At 27.5% G+C, this 15126-nt stretch overlaps 2 protein-coding genes across 2 annotated transcripts; both read right to left on the bottom strand.

The window, feature by feature from the left end:
• Window positions 1–6912: 6912 nt before the first annotated feature.
• LOC105247929 (40S ribosomal protein S12, mitochondrial) lies at window positions 6913–11996 on the bottom strand. The gene is made up of 5 exons (XM_011252395.3): window positions 11859–11996; window positions 11509–11556; window positions 11394–11441; window positions 7235–7459; window positions 6913–7142 (listed from the first exon to the last, which is right to left on the bottom strand). The coding sequence occupies exons 1-5, from the start codon at window positions 11920–11922 to the stop codon at window positions 7012–7014; spliced, it is 516 nt and encodes a 171-aa protein (XP_011250697.1). The 5' UTR covers window positions 11923–11996; the 3' UTR covers window positions 6913–7011.
• A 914-nt stretch (window positions 11997–12910) lies between these two features.
• Window positions 12911–14793, bottom strand: LOC112638580 (keratin-associated protein 19-2-like). Its single transcript, XM_025410575.1, has 3 exons — window positions 14745–14793; window positions 13658–13805; window positions 12911–13321 (listed from the first exon to the last, which is right to left on the bottom strand). The coding sequence occupies exons 1-3, from the start codon at window positions 14754–14756 to the stop codon at window positions 13035–13037; spliced, it is 447 nt and encodes a 148-aa protein (XP_025266360.1). The 5' UTR covers window positions 14757–14793; the 3' UTR covers window positions 12911–13034.
• Between the last annotated feature and the right edge of the window lie 333 nt (window positions 14794–15126).

Raw genomic sequence — 15126 nt, 5'->3', positions numbered from 1 at the left:
GAATTTTTATTGCAATATTTTTTTAATATTTTAAATATTTTATTTCTTATTTCGATTTCTTATTATTTTGTGATCCAGCGAAAGAGATGCATAATTTTCAATAATAGAAAAATTACCTTCGACTTCAGAGCAAAGAAGTTTATTCACATATTCGAATGTATTGAAATATATTCAAATGTATTGCAATATATTCAAATGTAGCATCTAACAAAATCGTAAGAGAGAGAAAAAGAAAAAAGTTGTTATAAAATAATAGATTCAAAATTTTCCTTCTACTTTTTCAACTTCAATTTTCAATATTTTTTCACAATTTCATTCATTTCTTTTTCATTGTTGTATAAAGAAGATGGACAAATAGAGATACATTTTTTCTATTTGCACCTCTATTTGTACGTCAAATTTATCGAGTCATAAAACACAAATCAAAACAATCAAAAATTGATATGTGCTTTATATCTCTAAAAGTTTATGTAATTTTAAAACATTTTATACAACAATGAAAAAGAAATGAAATGAATGAAATTGCGGGAGAAGATAAATCGAATTTTTCATAAAAAAAATACTGGTTACATCTTAAAAGTAATTATTTTTTCTAACAATGAATGTTAATACAAGTTAAATCGAATAAAAGCATAATCATAATCAGAGAGCTCGAGATATATTCACATGCCAATATTTTTTTTTTGAATAAAGAAATCGCAATTTTATCTCATGAAAATTTATATCGTTCATGCTTTTTCCTCTTTTATCCTTGATTCGCGTCGAAGAACAATTTATGTGTATGTAGTTATGCGTAAAATAAAAATGAAAATTGTCAGAGGAACAAGAGTACTCTCGAGTTACAACTCACTTACCCCAGGCAACCCTCTCATTATGTCTATGTCTTGCGATCACGCCAAATTTAGTCGTCTCTTCCAGGCTCCGCTTAAAGCATCCTGTCATTCATAGAAAAGCACTCCCGTGCTCAATTCATCGTACCGCCTCCTCTTTCCCATGTATACAAATTTTCGCTGCTCTTTTGGCTGCATAACCCACATTTTCCATGGTTGCCGCAAACGCCGACTCGCAACCCGTTATTTTCCGATGTCCCGGACGACGGATGAATGCGTTCGCTATTTGCATCTGCCGCACCCTCGCACAGACTCACGTGCACCATAGTGTTAACGGTATCGGACGGATACTCCGGATCCACCTCGTCACTTTTTCATCGAAATGCCTGATTTTTGCGAGATTGTCATGAATAGCCATGTACCGTTAGCACCGATCATATTCTCGAATGACGAAAAAATAGGGATGCAATCTCTCTTGCAAATATTTTTTCATTTTTGCGAATAATAAATTGCAATTATCACATCGTTTATCATTTTAAATTTTCTTTATTTGATAATGAATGATAATTTTGGATTAAAATTTATGAATCCTGAAGCGTAATTAATGTAAAAGATGTGATTTTTATTACATATATATCAAGAATTCAGATTGAAATTCATCGAAGAGAATATAAGTGAATACGTAATATGTTATAAAATATTTGTTTTAATTTGAGATATATCAATATCAAATAATTTCTAAACAATTGGGAAGGAGAGGATCTTTATTAATATTCTCATTTAATGTATTTTTAAAATTATGTGCATTTAAATAAATTGCATTCTTATATTTTCATAAAAAATTACGAATGATACGGAGATCGACTCTATCATTTTCATTTTCTGTACTTTTAGAGAGGAACAATTCAATTTATATGGAAAGAATATTATATAATACATATATTTATACGCAGTATACCCGTATTGTGTTGCCACATAAATTCTAACACGCAATGTTTACGTGATTTCTTGTTTACAATTTCTCGACTGTAAGTCATGATCAATTTATCTGCGATCCATTATTGATTTTATACTTTATCGAGTTTGTATTTATCTATATGACTCATGTAAGAAGCTAAATTAAATAATTAATTACATTACCATTAATAAAGATATTAGATCGTTATCAAAATTTTCAGCATACAATCTGAATTTTTAATATATATGTAATAAAAATCACATCTTTTACATTAATTACGCTTCAGGATTCATAAATTTTAATCCAAAATTATTATTCATTATTTATCGATTGCAAATGGAGACATCAATTATAGATTCTTCATGATTGATTATTTTCAGACAATAACTGATCCAACATATAACGTTATTCTCGTATAATTAAACTACACAAAATACTGTAATGAATGATTATTATCTTGATAAATGTATATGTTTAGAGAAATTTAAAGTTAGCTAGTTTGGTTACAAAGAGATCATTTTAAAAATTACTATAAAGCCTCAGTTCATGCAATCAGAGTCGTAAATTTTAACATTCCTCTTGATCAGCTTAGACCATAATCCAGACTCCATCACATATTGTAATTTTTGAAATAGAAATACATAATAGAAAGCCGTTACAAAGTAGGTGGATTTTGGTCATAAATAACATCATTGTTAGAAATGAAGGAAACAAACAAATGTCGTTTCTTCGAGAAAAAAAAAATAGGTAAAATGGAAATAAAGAGAAGAGTTAAAATAACATTCGAAATCAAAAGAATTCATAATAGATGAAAAAAGAATAACTCTGAATGGATATTTGCTTTAGGGCAAATCATTAATTTTTCTTCGAATAAATTGAATATTATATTAAACAAATTTATTGAGATCTTTTTTTTGAAAAAGCTATCTCTGTGGCTGCATTTTACGAGCAAAGTCTGTATATGGCGTTTAAAGTATTTAAGTTAAAAAAATCCATAGAAAATAATATGAAAAATTTATAATTTATAAGAATTTATAAAATTCGTATATATAAATTTCATTTTTTTAACATTATAATCGTTTATATTTGTCTCTCCCAGAAAAATCTTCCTCGCTTTACAGTATCATTCGTTAGATCATTTCGCATTTAATTTGCATCACTCGCAAATACATTTTTTTTCATTGAATCTTCTGTTTGCACTCCATACAAATGGATCTCTCCGACAAACGAGTATTGGATATAATCAAAATTACTTATAATAAAATTTGATATAGCTATTTGATTAAGCTGTAATCTGGGGAATATTAGAAAAAATATATAGGAGGAACATATCTAGAGACAATCTGTCAAATTTAAAAAATGTAAATATTATTATTATGCAAAATATCTCACAATCATATATTATTCTTAAAAATTAATTTAAGTGGATTAAATATTTGATTTTATAAAAAAAGAGAGAAATTATTTTATATTTTATATTATTAGTTGTATCTGATAACAGAAAAATCTTCTTTTTTTCATGAAATTGTAATTAAAAAATTATAAGAAACTATAATTTATTTATAAATTATAAGTCAAATTAATTTTTCGAATTGATTAATTATTAAATTATTTATAAATTACAAAAATGTATAATTTTATTATTAATTTTATATATCATAAATATATAAAATATTTTTTAAATAAATATATATTTTAGATTATTAGATTATAGATAGATCTTTTATAGATTTTAAATTATAAAATATTTCTTTAAGGCTTAAGAATCATATTAAATATCTCACTGATATTTATATTAATTTTTTAAATAGTTAATAATGTTATTAAATATTATATATGTAAAATAATGGCACGGCTGGGCATATATATGAAATGAAATACTCGTAAACAGTAGTAGTCAAACTACGAGAGCAGGACGAGTTTCGGAGCAGTATGGTGTTCGGTTACTAAGCTGAACGGCAAAGAGTTGAACCATGAAAAACCTTTACTCATGACATTTATTTGAGAAACCTCTTCTAGAACGTCGTAGTCATTTGAAAACTCGAGTATTGTAAACTCGAGTATTGTAAACTTTCTTTCGGTATCGTCATCGTTTTGTTGAATCAGTTCGTCGCGACAATGTGTGTCGGAAAACATTTTGTGCACGTCTGTGTTTAAAACGTTTCTGTATTTCAAACAGAATTTTAGTTACATATTTTAGTACACATGTTTATCGAATGCGTAAGATTGTTTTTTGCCGAATTTCAATTTATAGATTAAATCAAAATGAGATCGATTAATTCGCGATGTTCAACAATTCAAATTGATTGATTAGCGAAATTATTACTAATTAGTTAATAATAATTTTGTGTTTGGTGTGATATATGAATATACATATAAACATATATTCGACGTACACGAGGGAGTCCTGTAATAATTATATTTTAATATCTTTTATAGTCTATTATATTTTTTTTTCATTAATGATCATTACATTGATTCTTGATAAAAAGTACACAACTGATATTAAGTTTTGAAACATTGTAGTATATAATATATGCTAAGCATAACATAGTATATAATATATGCTGAAATTCATTAAGAAACATTAAGAAATTCACAATCTTAATTATTTCATTATCTAAAATATAATAAAACATATTTAAGATGATTTAATAATTAATAAATAATTAATAGTTAATAAATAACTTTAATAGTAATAACTTTAATAGTAAATAAATTAATAGTAAATTTAATAGTAAATAACTTTAATAGTTAATAAATAACTTTAATAGATAACTAAAGATTGGATAAAAGAATTAAAGATGGTAATTAATATTTTAGATGTATTATGACTCCTCAAGTGCGTAAGATGTTGAGAGGATTTTAATAGAAAGCTTACACAAATCCAGCTTATATTTTTAAATTTCGAGAACATGTAATGTGTACTTTTTTCATCATAAGCAGATTTATGCATCGTATTTGTCCAGTGCAATTGACAAGATAATTTGAAATGTCAATAAAAAAATTTATTAAGGCGACAAGATCGAGATATGTAAATTGATATTTACGTAGTTACCATTTATAGTAAGTATTTATTATAATGTGGTTTTCTCTCTTGATTCATAGTAAAGGAATTCGAAATTCAAATTACATTAACATACAGAAATGTGGCATACGTATAATACAACTTAAATTAATTACATTTTTATCACACGTAATTTTTTCTCCAGCATAATAATTAGGATTTTTCAAAGTTATTATACAGATTGTATTATTATATAGATTGTGTTATTATATAGATTTATATTCAAAATATGCTTTCAACATATATAATTAATTACTATTTAATAATTAGAAGCTTGGCTCAAGTAATCAAAGACACAAAAAGAAAATGATATAAGCCATAATGGCTTATGCCGTTCTTTTTGATTTTTTAATTAATTTCTAATGTGTTTTAGTAATATCATATCAAAATGTATTTTAATAATATTTATATATAAATTTAAGCAGATTACTTAATAATAATAATTAATGATTCCATCACATTTAATTTTAGCTCAAGCATTCGTTTGCTTTATGAAAAAATGAGAGAAAAATCAAAATTTAAAAATAAAACTATTTTATGTAAATAAAATTTAGTATCAGAAAAATGTATCTCTATTAAATTATATTTTTATAAAAGATGCAATTCTCAAAAAATAATTTCTAAAAACATAGATAAAACTTCAAAAATAAATAAATCAATTTTATGATTTAGCTTCCTCCTGAAAAAATGTATTATCAATGAATTCAATTAACATTACGTATGAGTAATAATTAACGATGACGTCAGCTGTATTTCTCACAAAATAAAGGGAACACACGTTACGAAAGTTAATGGAACATTCTGGCGTACGCACGCCTCGTGGCGCTTGGCACTATCATCATCCCTCGAGACAACCCGAAGCGTATTCTGTAACAGGTTCTCATTCACACACACACATATTACATTTAATTAAAATTATGCAACTAAAAAGAAATATATATATGTGTGTGTACTAAATATAATATATATAAATATATAAATAAATATATAAATAAAAAACTTTTGACATACTTTTTAAATTCTCTCTGGGCTTAAATTTAAAAAAGCTACATTTACGATACAATTATCTTAGTTTTGCAAAAATATAAATTTGATATACGATTGAAACGTAATTTTAACGCATGGAAAATAGATAGGTATAGGTTTAGAAAAGGTACGAATACATCAAGGAAAAGGTGCTGATCTCTTTATTGTTTCTCACGTAAGAAAATGCAAGTTCCCTATGCAAGATGCTTTCCTTTGTCGCTTTTCTTTGACGAAGGGTTCTAATTCAGGTTGAGAGCCGGACTTCCCGAAATGTCGGAATATTGGTCAGCAGCATGTCATATGGTCAATAGCGAGTGGCTGCGTGGGCGCAAGGAGATTGCAAGCTGCAGATGCGTAAAGTTCACGGCCGTAATAATGTGAAGAGGACGGAGGCTGTGCCACAACCCTTTTCCCACTGTGACATCCCGATGTGTATTGTCCGTTAAGCCGCATGGTTCAGGTAACGGTGAATGCGGGGTGCAGATCCAAAACTGTGTCAAAGGGCCGCAATTTGCAAAGGGTCTCGGAAACCGTGAAAATCACTTTCCAATCTCGTGATCGATTAACATCAATTTTGTAACGAAAATATCTTCAATGCTCATTAAAAATCTATTAAGTTATATTTACATTATATTTTGTAGAAACGATTTTTTCTTTTTATTTTTCGTATTATTAATCAAAAAAATTAATTAACGATAGTTGGACGCAACTCTTTACGTTGAACAAGTATATTTCTCTTATTGCATATTAAAACATAAATCTCTTTTAACATTTCATATAATTATTTGTTCCAAAGGGCCTATTGAAAAAATTCGTAGAGTTATTAGAATTGAGAGAATTATCGAAAATGTTACAATTATCTTTCGATTCAATTGATACTAGAAATATTTCTACTTTAAAATATTATTATGAGTTACAGAAATTTTTCAATCATACGTTTCTTATAAAATAAAGAGAGAAAGAGAAAAATATCATTTTCAAACATTTTAAGAAATAATTATTATTTTTATTTTATACATACTTATTGTAAGTGTTGTATATAATTAATCAAAGTGTTTAACGGTAATGTCCTCTCTGATGGTAAAGATTACGTCTGACGTAAACAGACATTAATTACAGCTAATTATAAACTATTCGCGTTTAGCTACATGCGGCAAGTCGTACTTTCCGCGAACACATTTTATTTTAACACCAGGTACATCTCGCAATCGGCCACTCCTACAGAGTACTATATTGTGTTCTTGTAAATTATGACCAATTCCTGAAATAATTTAATTTACTTAAACTCTTCAAGTGGCTGGAAAATACTTGAGAGGTCTGTTTGTTGTAAGTAATGAATTACACAAAACTTACCAGGTACATACGCCGTCATTTCCCTGCCGTTCGTTAATCGTACAATGACGCATTTGCGATTTGCGGAATTAGGTTTTTTCGGTTTCTTAATAACAGTTTTCAAAATAACACCCTTCATAAACGGCTGATCGCCAAAAGGATTCTTCGAAGGTTTGCGTTTCTTGTACGGCCCATTTCTCCTGATCATTTGCCACAACGTACTGCCTAATCTGATCTGTTCTAATCCTAGACAAATATGAATAATAATTGTGCAATCATTTTTATTGCAACTGAGCGAAAAATAATTTAGATAAAATATAAATTCAAATAAGAAAATAGCTCATGTGTGTGAAAGAATCAAGCGCAGTAATTAAGATTAGTTTTCTTTCTATTTTTTTCTTTAGACTATCTTCCATAAAACTAAGAAAAAAATTGACTTGTATGATTGATTTATAATGATGAAAAAATGAGAAGATTACAAAACTCTGACTAATTGGTCCATTTCCTGATGTTTGAATTTATCTATTTAGTATTCAAATTTTTTAAAATTTTGTTACAAATTATTTAAGCTAATCAATGTTTTGTAACCATTCTATCGTGAAAGAGATTTATATAGTTTTAAAATCATTTAAAAACATTATGGTAATTTAAGAATACCGTGACAAAAGCGATATTTTATTATGTCACACAATATCTAACTCCTTTTGCTTCTTTCTTTAATAAATACGGAACACATTTCGATAAGGTCTACTTTCTAAAGATTTACAATGAAACTACCCTTGCATGGTTTCAGAAAATTGAGAACTCTTTACAAGTATTTTTGCGAAAGAGTTTTTGATTTTCTGAAAGTATGCATAATTTCTAAGAAAGAAACATTTTCTTTGAAGTGTAATCGCATTGTTTCCTGTAAAAATATTTATCAATGTATATAAGTGATTGATTTATGAGCATCAAGTAAATTTGTAAACGTTATGAGAGAGAAATCTCTATTTTAAAATTGTTATTTAACAACCGTGATATAATTAATATCACGCAAAGCGTAATGTTAACACTTTCAAGAATTATTTTGTAGTCGATCTTTCAGAAAACCGAAAAAGAGACCGAAACTCGTCTTAATAACCAGTCGTTTTATGCGAAAAGAATCCCGCGGTGAAAATGTGAAAAATGAATTTTCCTACAGTGAAGAAAGCAATTTCTTTTCATTCATGCAAAAACAATGTGTTTTCGCACAAGAAACACAATTTCTTTCGTACGAAAATGCTATCTTATTAAAGCTTGAATCTCTCGTTTTTTACAATTTTTACAAAATTTAATAAATAGCAAGGTGCTAATAAACATATTTGAACGAACAGATAAAAGTATTTCATTCGCAAAATAAATTTTATTTCAATGTTGAAGAAATCATTTCAAGATATTTTATAATAAATTTATTTATAAGGTTTACAATTAAAACTTGTATAAATCTTAACTCTTCTCTTAATCATATGATTTTGAAAATTAATTTCAAACATATTTGAAATATAAATATATGAACTTTGAAACTTTTTAAAAATTCCATATAGCAGACATCTGATTTTAATATTTTTAATTATATTTTATACAATTACTTATTTTATGTCTGTTTCTTTTTATCATGCCATTTATATTTGACTCGCGATTGTTTATCAAGTGTCTGAAAAAATCGTAATCTTTAAATTAAAATAACTGATACATTAATATTGTAATCTAAAGATTCTTTAAATACGCGTCAATCTTTATATATTCTCAATTCTAAAATTATATATTTCTAAAGACATATATACATGTATATAATTTTACAATAAATTTAAAATATATATATATATATATTTTGTTTTCTTCTAAAGACATGTATATATTTTTTTTAAATACTCCCTATCATCGATCAAATTTGACATATTGCAAAGAAAGATGTAATTTGGAAACAGATGAAAAGACAAATTTTTTCGAAACGAGAACAATATGATAGTCACTCTAGAAAAATATTCGTTACGAAATAATCATTCTTTGGAAATGAAATGTCAGGGGAAAGTGACAATTTCATTGATGTGGCTGAACTGTGACGTATCGCAGCGATCTGCGCAAGAGAACCGTACTATTGTTGTTCACTTTGGATTCGGCTGACCATCGTCCGTCAATACGACAGATGTCCAAAGCCGGACACTGGCTAATCCGACCTAAGTTAGGGTTAACTAAACCAAGAGACGCTATTATGCACGAAAGGCAAACCCCTTTCTTCGAAGATGAATGCGCAAGATTACATTGCGAAAATTTTCGGCATCGCTGTTGCGCCTTTGTTGCATAGTTGCAAAACTTACCTTTTCTTCCACCTTTTGTTTCCCTGATCCGCTAAAAAAATTTTTTCTATTATAGTTACGAGTTTATGTAATGGAAAAATTCATTCGTCACACATTTACTGATTGAAAAATTCGAAATGTTTGTCGAATATTATGTAATATGTTGAAAATAAATAATTAATAACACACATACAATATTCGTTACGTTAAATTATTAATTATTACACTAGTTTATTAATTATATAAATATATAAATATTAAATTATTAATTTATACTTAATTTATACAATTTTTTTCATATACTTAGACGAAAAAATCTTTAGTAAATTGAATAATTATATAATTTTACAATAAATTAAAAAAAATATATATATTTTGTTTTCTTCTAAATGTGTGAAAAATATATAGAAATATATAGAACATGAAATAACTTAATCTCTTGATCGAGTGGCAAACAGAAATATTAAAAACAGATATTTGTAATATGAAAGCCTGAAACTAAGCGCAGCTGAAAGCAACAGGATTACGAAAATGACGAAATCTCCAATTAAGATAAGGCATCCTTTGCAAACGTTCTTATGAGCGGCCCTCTCATGAATGGTTCACATATGAAGGGAAGGGGGGGAGCCCTTTGTAGGGACGCGAGAAAAGCGGAAAGGGAAAAACACGCGAAAACCGTCCTCGTACATCCTGATCCTCCCCAGTGACAACTGGTCAACCGCAAATGGACACGTCACCCCCTCAATTCCCAACGATTTTCGTCGTCGGTCACAGAGCACCGTCTTTACGCCGTTCGAGCCCTTTCTTGCGAATAGGATCCCTTTCTGTATTCTGAGATCTCTCTGTGGGAATCAAAGAGGTGAAAGCTGCGACGTATTTTCACAGCGGAAGAATGTCCGATGGGAAATTTGGCCGACTTCCTTCAAATCTCGAACACTACTTTCGCGCTTGCCGGACCCAAGAAAATCGCAGAGATAGGTATCTGAAAGAGCGCCTATATAATAGTTCTCTCGAGGACCATTTCGCAGTTACAGGAAACACGAGGAGTGTGCTCCTAACATTTTGCACATAGTATATATATATTTCAGTAAGTGAGTTATCAAACTACCGATCTGTCTCTTAAATCCCAATCTGCATCTTGATTTTTGATTATCAAGAATATCCTTCTCTTTTTATGGCTAAAGTGGATTTATTTTCATATACGCGTTTAATTTAATTTTATATACTTTTGTGTAATGTAAAATATGTAAAGTCAATTCAAGATAAATGTTATCATTAAATCACCTGTTATTCTTATTAGGAAACAAAACATTTCACTAATGTTGCATATCATTAATAGTCGACATTAAATAATTTTAAAAAATAGATTTCTCAAGATGGTTATATTAAATGTAATAATTTAAAATTTATTAAAAGTAATATATAATAAGTAATAATGTGAATAAAATCACGTGAGTTTTTATGAAAATAAAAATTACTGCAAAATATTATTTATAAATAAGGATGTATATGCATAATTAAATAATATCAGTAGATTTCCTTTAAAGATTTCCTTCATAGATTTTTCACAAATTATTATAAAAGTAATAAATTAAATTAATTTAAAAAATAAAAGAAAAAATAAAAGTAATATTGAATAAAATTGTAAATTTTTGCAAGAAAAAGTAACTGCACAATATTATTTATATATATATAATAGCAGGCCAATGGCAAATTGCTATTGTAACAAAAATATATGAATATTTGATATAAATGTGGACGTCATTCAATATAAAGACTGATTACCTATTGTAAATGCAAAAAAATTATTATATAATCCTTATATGTATTTAAAAATGTATGTAAAAACTTGAATGTTTTATTACCTTGCAATGTTGAATTCACACATGTTCTTGCGGCATTCAGTAAGTTTCCTATTAATACCAAGGATAAGATGTCAGTTCGTTATTAAATAAACTGATGTATATTAGGTAGGATTACCTTGGATATAACTATTTCCATAGAATTTTGTAAGACTTGACGCATTACCTAGAAAAAAAACAGACAAAAAATTGCATATAAAACAATGCCAAAGATTGCATATAAAGCTTCTATACGCAATATTAGATACATAGAAGAATCTATAAATTACAACATGAATATTTTATTCTACAGATCGAAATTTAATTTTTGATAAACAATAAATAAGTTATTTGTGCAAAAAAAAATGAACTTTTCATTGTTAAAATAATTATCTTTGCTTTTTTATTAAAGTTGGAGGTTAGATAATCAATATTGTAGGTTAGATAATCAAGAAAATATTAAAATTACATCACACAATGATTTCGTACCTCCAGTAGGACTTGTTATGCAAGTTCTTGTTATGTTCATTATACTCCTGCCCAGGACATTCATGATTGTAATTAATATGCTTTCTTCTTAAACTTTTAACCTAGTGTCGTCCTGTTGTCAACTAATAAATATCACTTCTGAAGGCAGCAGCAAGAATTAAGGATTATGATAAAGTAGAAATTCTATTTGCCGATTGTAAGAAACAGAGAAATTCTATTTGCCGATTGTAAGAAACTGAAACATATAAAAATCAATTATCTTTTATTTGAGAAAAATCTTTAATACATTATTACATTTATTTACATTCATTATTGTATTTAAATTTATTATATTTATTATTATCTTTATTATTTCTAAGTAAAATATTCTAATTAAAATTAATCTCAATATTACTAATTATATTAATAACGTAATATTAAAATTAATTAATTAATATCCAATATGTATAAAATTGTTTCTTTTTTTTATCAATCATCTTCTAATTTAATTTAATTTAATTTAAGAAAACAAAGGCCCCTATTATGTTCGTAATGATATATGTGCAAGCATTTCATTTTAAATGATCAGATTAAGGGAAGAAAATTAATCGCTGTACGAAATATCAATGCTTAAGCTAAAATAATAAATTACTTTAATATATTACCAATATAGATAATGATTGTCATTAATTAATTATCTATGATTTTTTAAAATATGATTGTGGTATAAGAAGGGTACTATTTAAAAAATAGATAAATAAATATTCGATTATGGAGTCAAAGAAAACGAGAGAGAGGCATGAGAGAGAAATAGAAGACTTGTCGGGTATTAATCTCCTTGTTAGAAGTAAATTGTACAAAGCTTATATAATTGGTGTTTCATCTTCTTTTTTAATAGTTGACATAGAGTCAAGGATTCTAAATCTTTTTCGGAGATATTATGAATCTGTGGTAATCGAAATTTCATTTATTTTTCAAATTCATTTATATTTATACGTTCACTGTTAATAAAATTATTAATTGATGTCTTCGCCGCAATAAGCTATAAGTAAAGGTATTCCATAATTATTTTAAAAAGTACAAAGAATTTATTCAGAAACCGCATGATACAAACATTAAAATTAAATAGTTAAAAAAGAAATACAGAAAGAATCGAGAAAAGAGTCATATCGATGTTGATTAATATTGCTCGTAATTTCACCATCCACGATAACCGGTGCTAAGACCAATGCCGTGTCCTCCCTGAGATCCCGCACCGTATCCGAATCCTGCTGTACCGTATCCGGATCTTATCCCGGAGTAACCAAGTCCTCCTGAAGAATAACCAAGTCCTCCTGAAGAGTAACTTCTTCCACCATATCCCAAACCGCCGTATCCCAAACCACCGGAATATTGCGATGAATATAACGGCGCACTATGGGGATAGGAAGGCACAGAAAAACCATGACCTAGAGAACCATCACCGAGATAGCTTTGCCCGTAACCTGAAATTAGAGAGGTGTAAAAAATTGTTAGAAAAATAAAAAGTATAAATATAAATATGATAAATAATATAAATTAAAATGAAAAAGAATAAAATCTCTTAATTCCTCTCTTTTATTATATAATTTATTCTATACATAAGAAATTTTATTACTTTATTATAAATTATTTGTTAAGATTTGTTAAGAAAAATTATTATTAAGTAAATAAATGCAACTTAAAAAAAATTGATTTGGTATAATAATTTTGATCGTTACAATGTGAAACCCAGATATGTGACGCTGTCGCTAATCTATTAAATTTAAATGAAAAAGAAAATAAGTTTAAATAAATATTACCAGTTCCAATCGTTAAAGAATCGCCTTGAAATGCAGATCCTCCAAATCCAGCATGGCCTAAGCCTAAAATGCCTCTCTTGTCTTGTTTCTTCACTTGCGTCTCCTCGCCAAAAATAGGCATTGTCAGACCGAGGACGGTTAACAGAATCTATTAGAAAGCAGGAAAATCACTTAGCATATTTTTTAGCTTCTTCATGATTTTTAAAAAACAATTTTTTTGTATCATATGATTATTAGGATTTTGTATTTCATGATTATTATATGTTAAAAATAACTAAATGATAAAAAATTCGACTCATAAGACTAAAATCAATTATCATTCTAACAATAAATATTCACTATGATATCTGAGGATATCCTTTTCGTGACTAAGAAGTGAACTAATAAAATATTTTCGCTTATATATTGCTCTGCTATTATATTATATTATCGTCATTTTAGATTATAATTTGTATCATCTTCAAAGATAAGTGCGGCTTATAATTAAACCTTTACCTTTATTTTGAAGATGATGTATGTTATAATCAGGGTTGGGTAAGTTTATATATTTTTTTAAACTAAATTAAGTTAAAGTTAATGGGTTAAAAAATTAATTTAGTTATGTTAAAAGTTATACAAATAAAAAATTAATTCAATAAAAGTTACGTTAAGATTAAATTAACGTTAATTAAGATAAAAGTTAAAATTTTGAAAAGCATTATTTCACTTTATATTAAATTAGATTGTAATTTTAAAATTAGATTACTCTAAATAATAATAATATGAATCATCAAATAAATTTGGGGGGAAAGTTAATAAGTTTAAATTTATGTGTTTTAAAAATAACTAGTTAAAGTTAAAAGTTAACTCTTTTTAAAATAACTAAATTGAGTTAAAAATTATTAACTTTTTAACTTTTTTTTTTAACTTTTAACTAATCAACTAATTATTACCCAATCCTGGTTATAATCTAAATTAATATTATATATGAAAACTGACCCTAGATTATACGTGATAAAAATTTTCGTGTCACGATTAATTAATTATTGATATATATGATAAAAAAGCACGAGTTTTTTCACGAATAATTTGTACGATAATTACTCACTATAGCGTTCATGATGACAATGATGCGACGATGCAGGGACCACTATTGAAACTGATATGGACCTGACGAGACATACTCCCTTTTATACTCCCTGGTAAAGTCTATTCTCATAGTATTGTATCTCACCGAAACGAATTATACGTGTGTATGTATATCTACGCAATATAATATGCGTGCAGATATAATATGCACACTTGAATAGAAACGTAGGAGTAGTTTAGCGATAGTAGAGTTAATAAGGTAGAGGTACGCGTGGCTAATACGCCTTTCTAAAATGATTTTTCTATAGCGCACTCGTCACGAAAATTCTTTGTTAAATCACGCGATCGATATGGTGAGAATTAAGAATTAATCGATATCCGTCACTCGAAGGAGAATCATT

Source organism: Camponotus floridanus, unplaced genomic scaffold, assembly GCF_003227725.1.
Source record: "Camponotus floridanus strain SB8 unplaced genomic scaffold, Cflo_v7.5 scaffold324, whole genome shotgun sequence".
In the NCBI taxonomy this organism is placed as follows: Eukaryota; Metazoa; Arthropoda; class Insecta; order Hymenoptera; family Formicidae; genus Camponotus; species Camponotus floridanus.
Note: the sequence above shows the minus strand (reverse complement) of the source record. Positions and strands in the feature narration are given on the sequence as shown.

Excerpts from the sequence above, each read along its gene's own strand:
- LOC105247929 (XM_011252395.3), bottom strand. The coding sequence starts at position 11,922 with ATGAATGTCCTGGGCAGGAGTATAATGAACATAACAAGAACTTGCATA. Across the intron at positions 11,557-11,858 it reads CATAACAAGTCCTACTGGAG|GTAATGCGTCAAGTCTTACA; the intron begins GTACGAAATCAT and ends TTTTTTTTCTAG. Across the intron at positions 7,143-7,234 it reads AATGACGGCGTATGTACCTG|GAATTGGTCATAATTTACAA; the intron begins GTAAGTTTTGTG and ends AAATTATTTCAG.
- LOC112638580 (XM_025410575.1), bottom strand. Across the intron at positions 13,322-13,657 it reads TTCTTTAACGATTGGAACTG|GTTACGGGCAAAGCTATCTC; the intron begins GTAATATTTATT and ends CTCTAATTTCAG.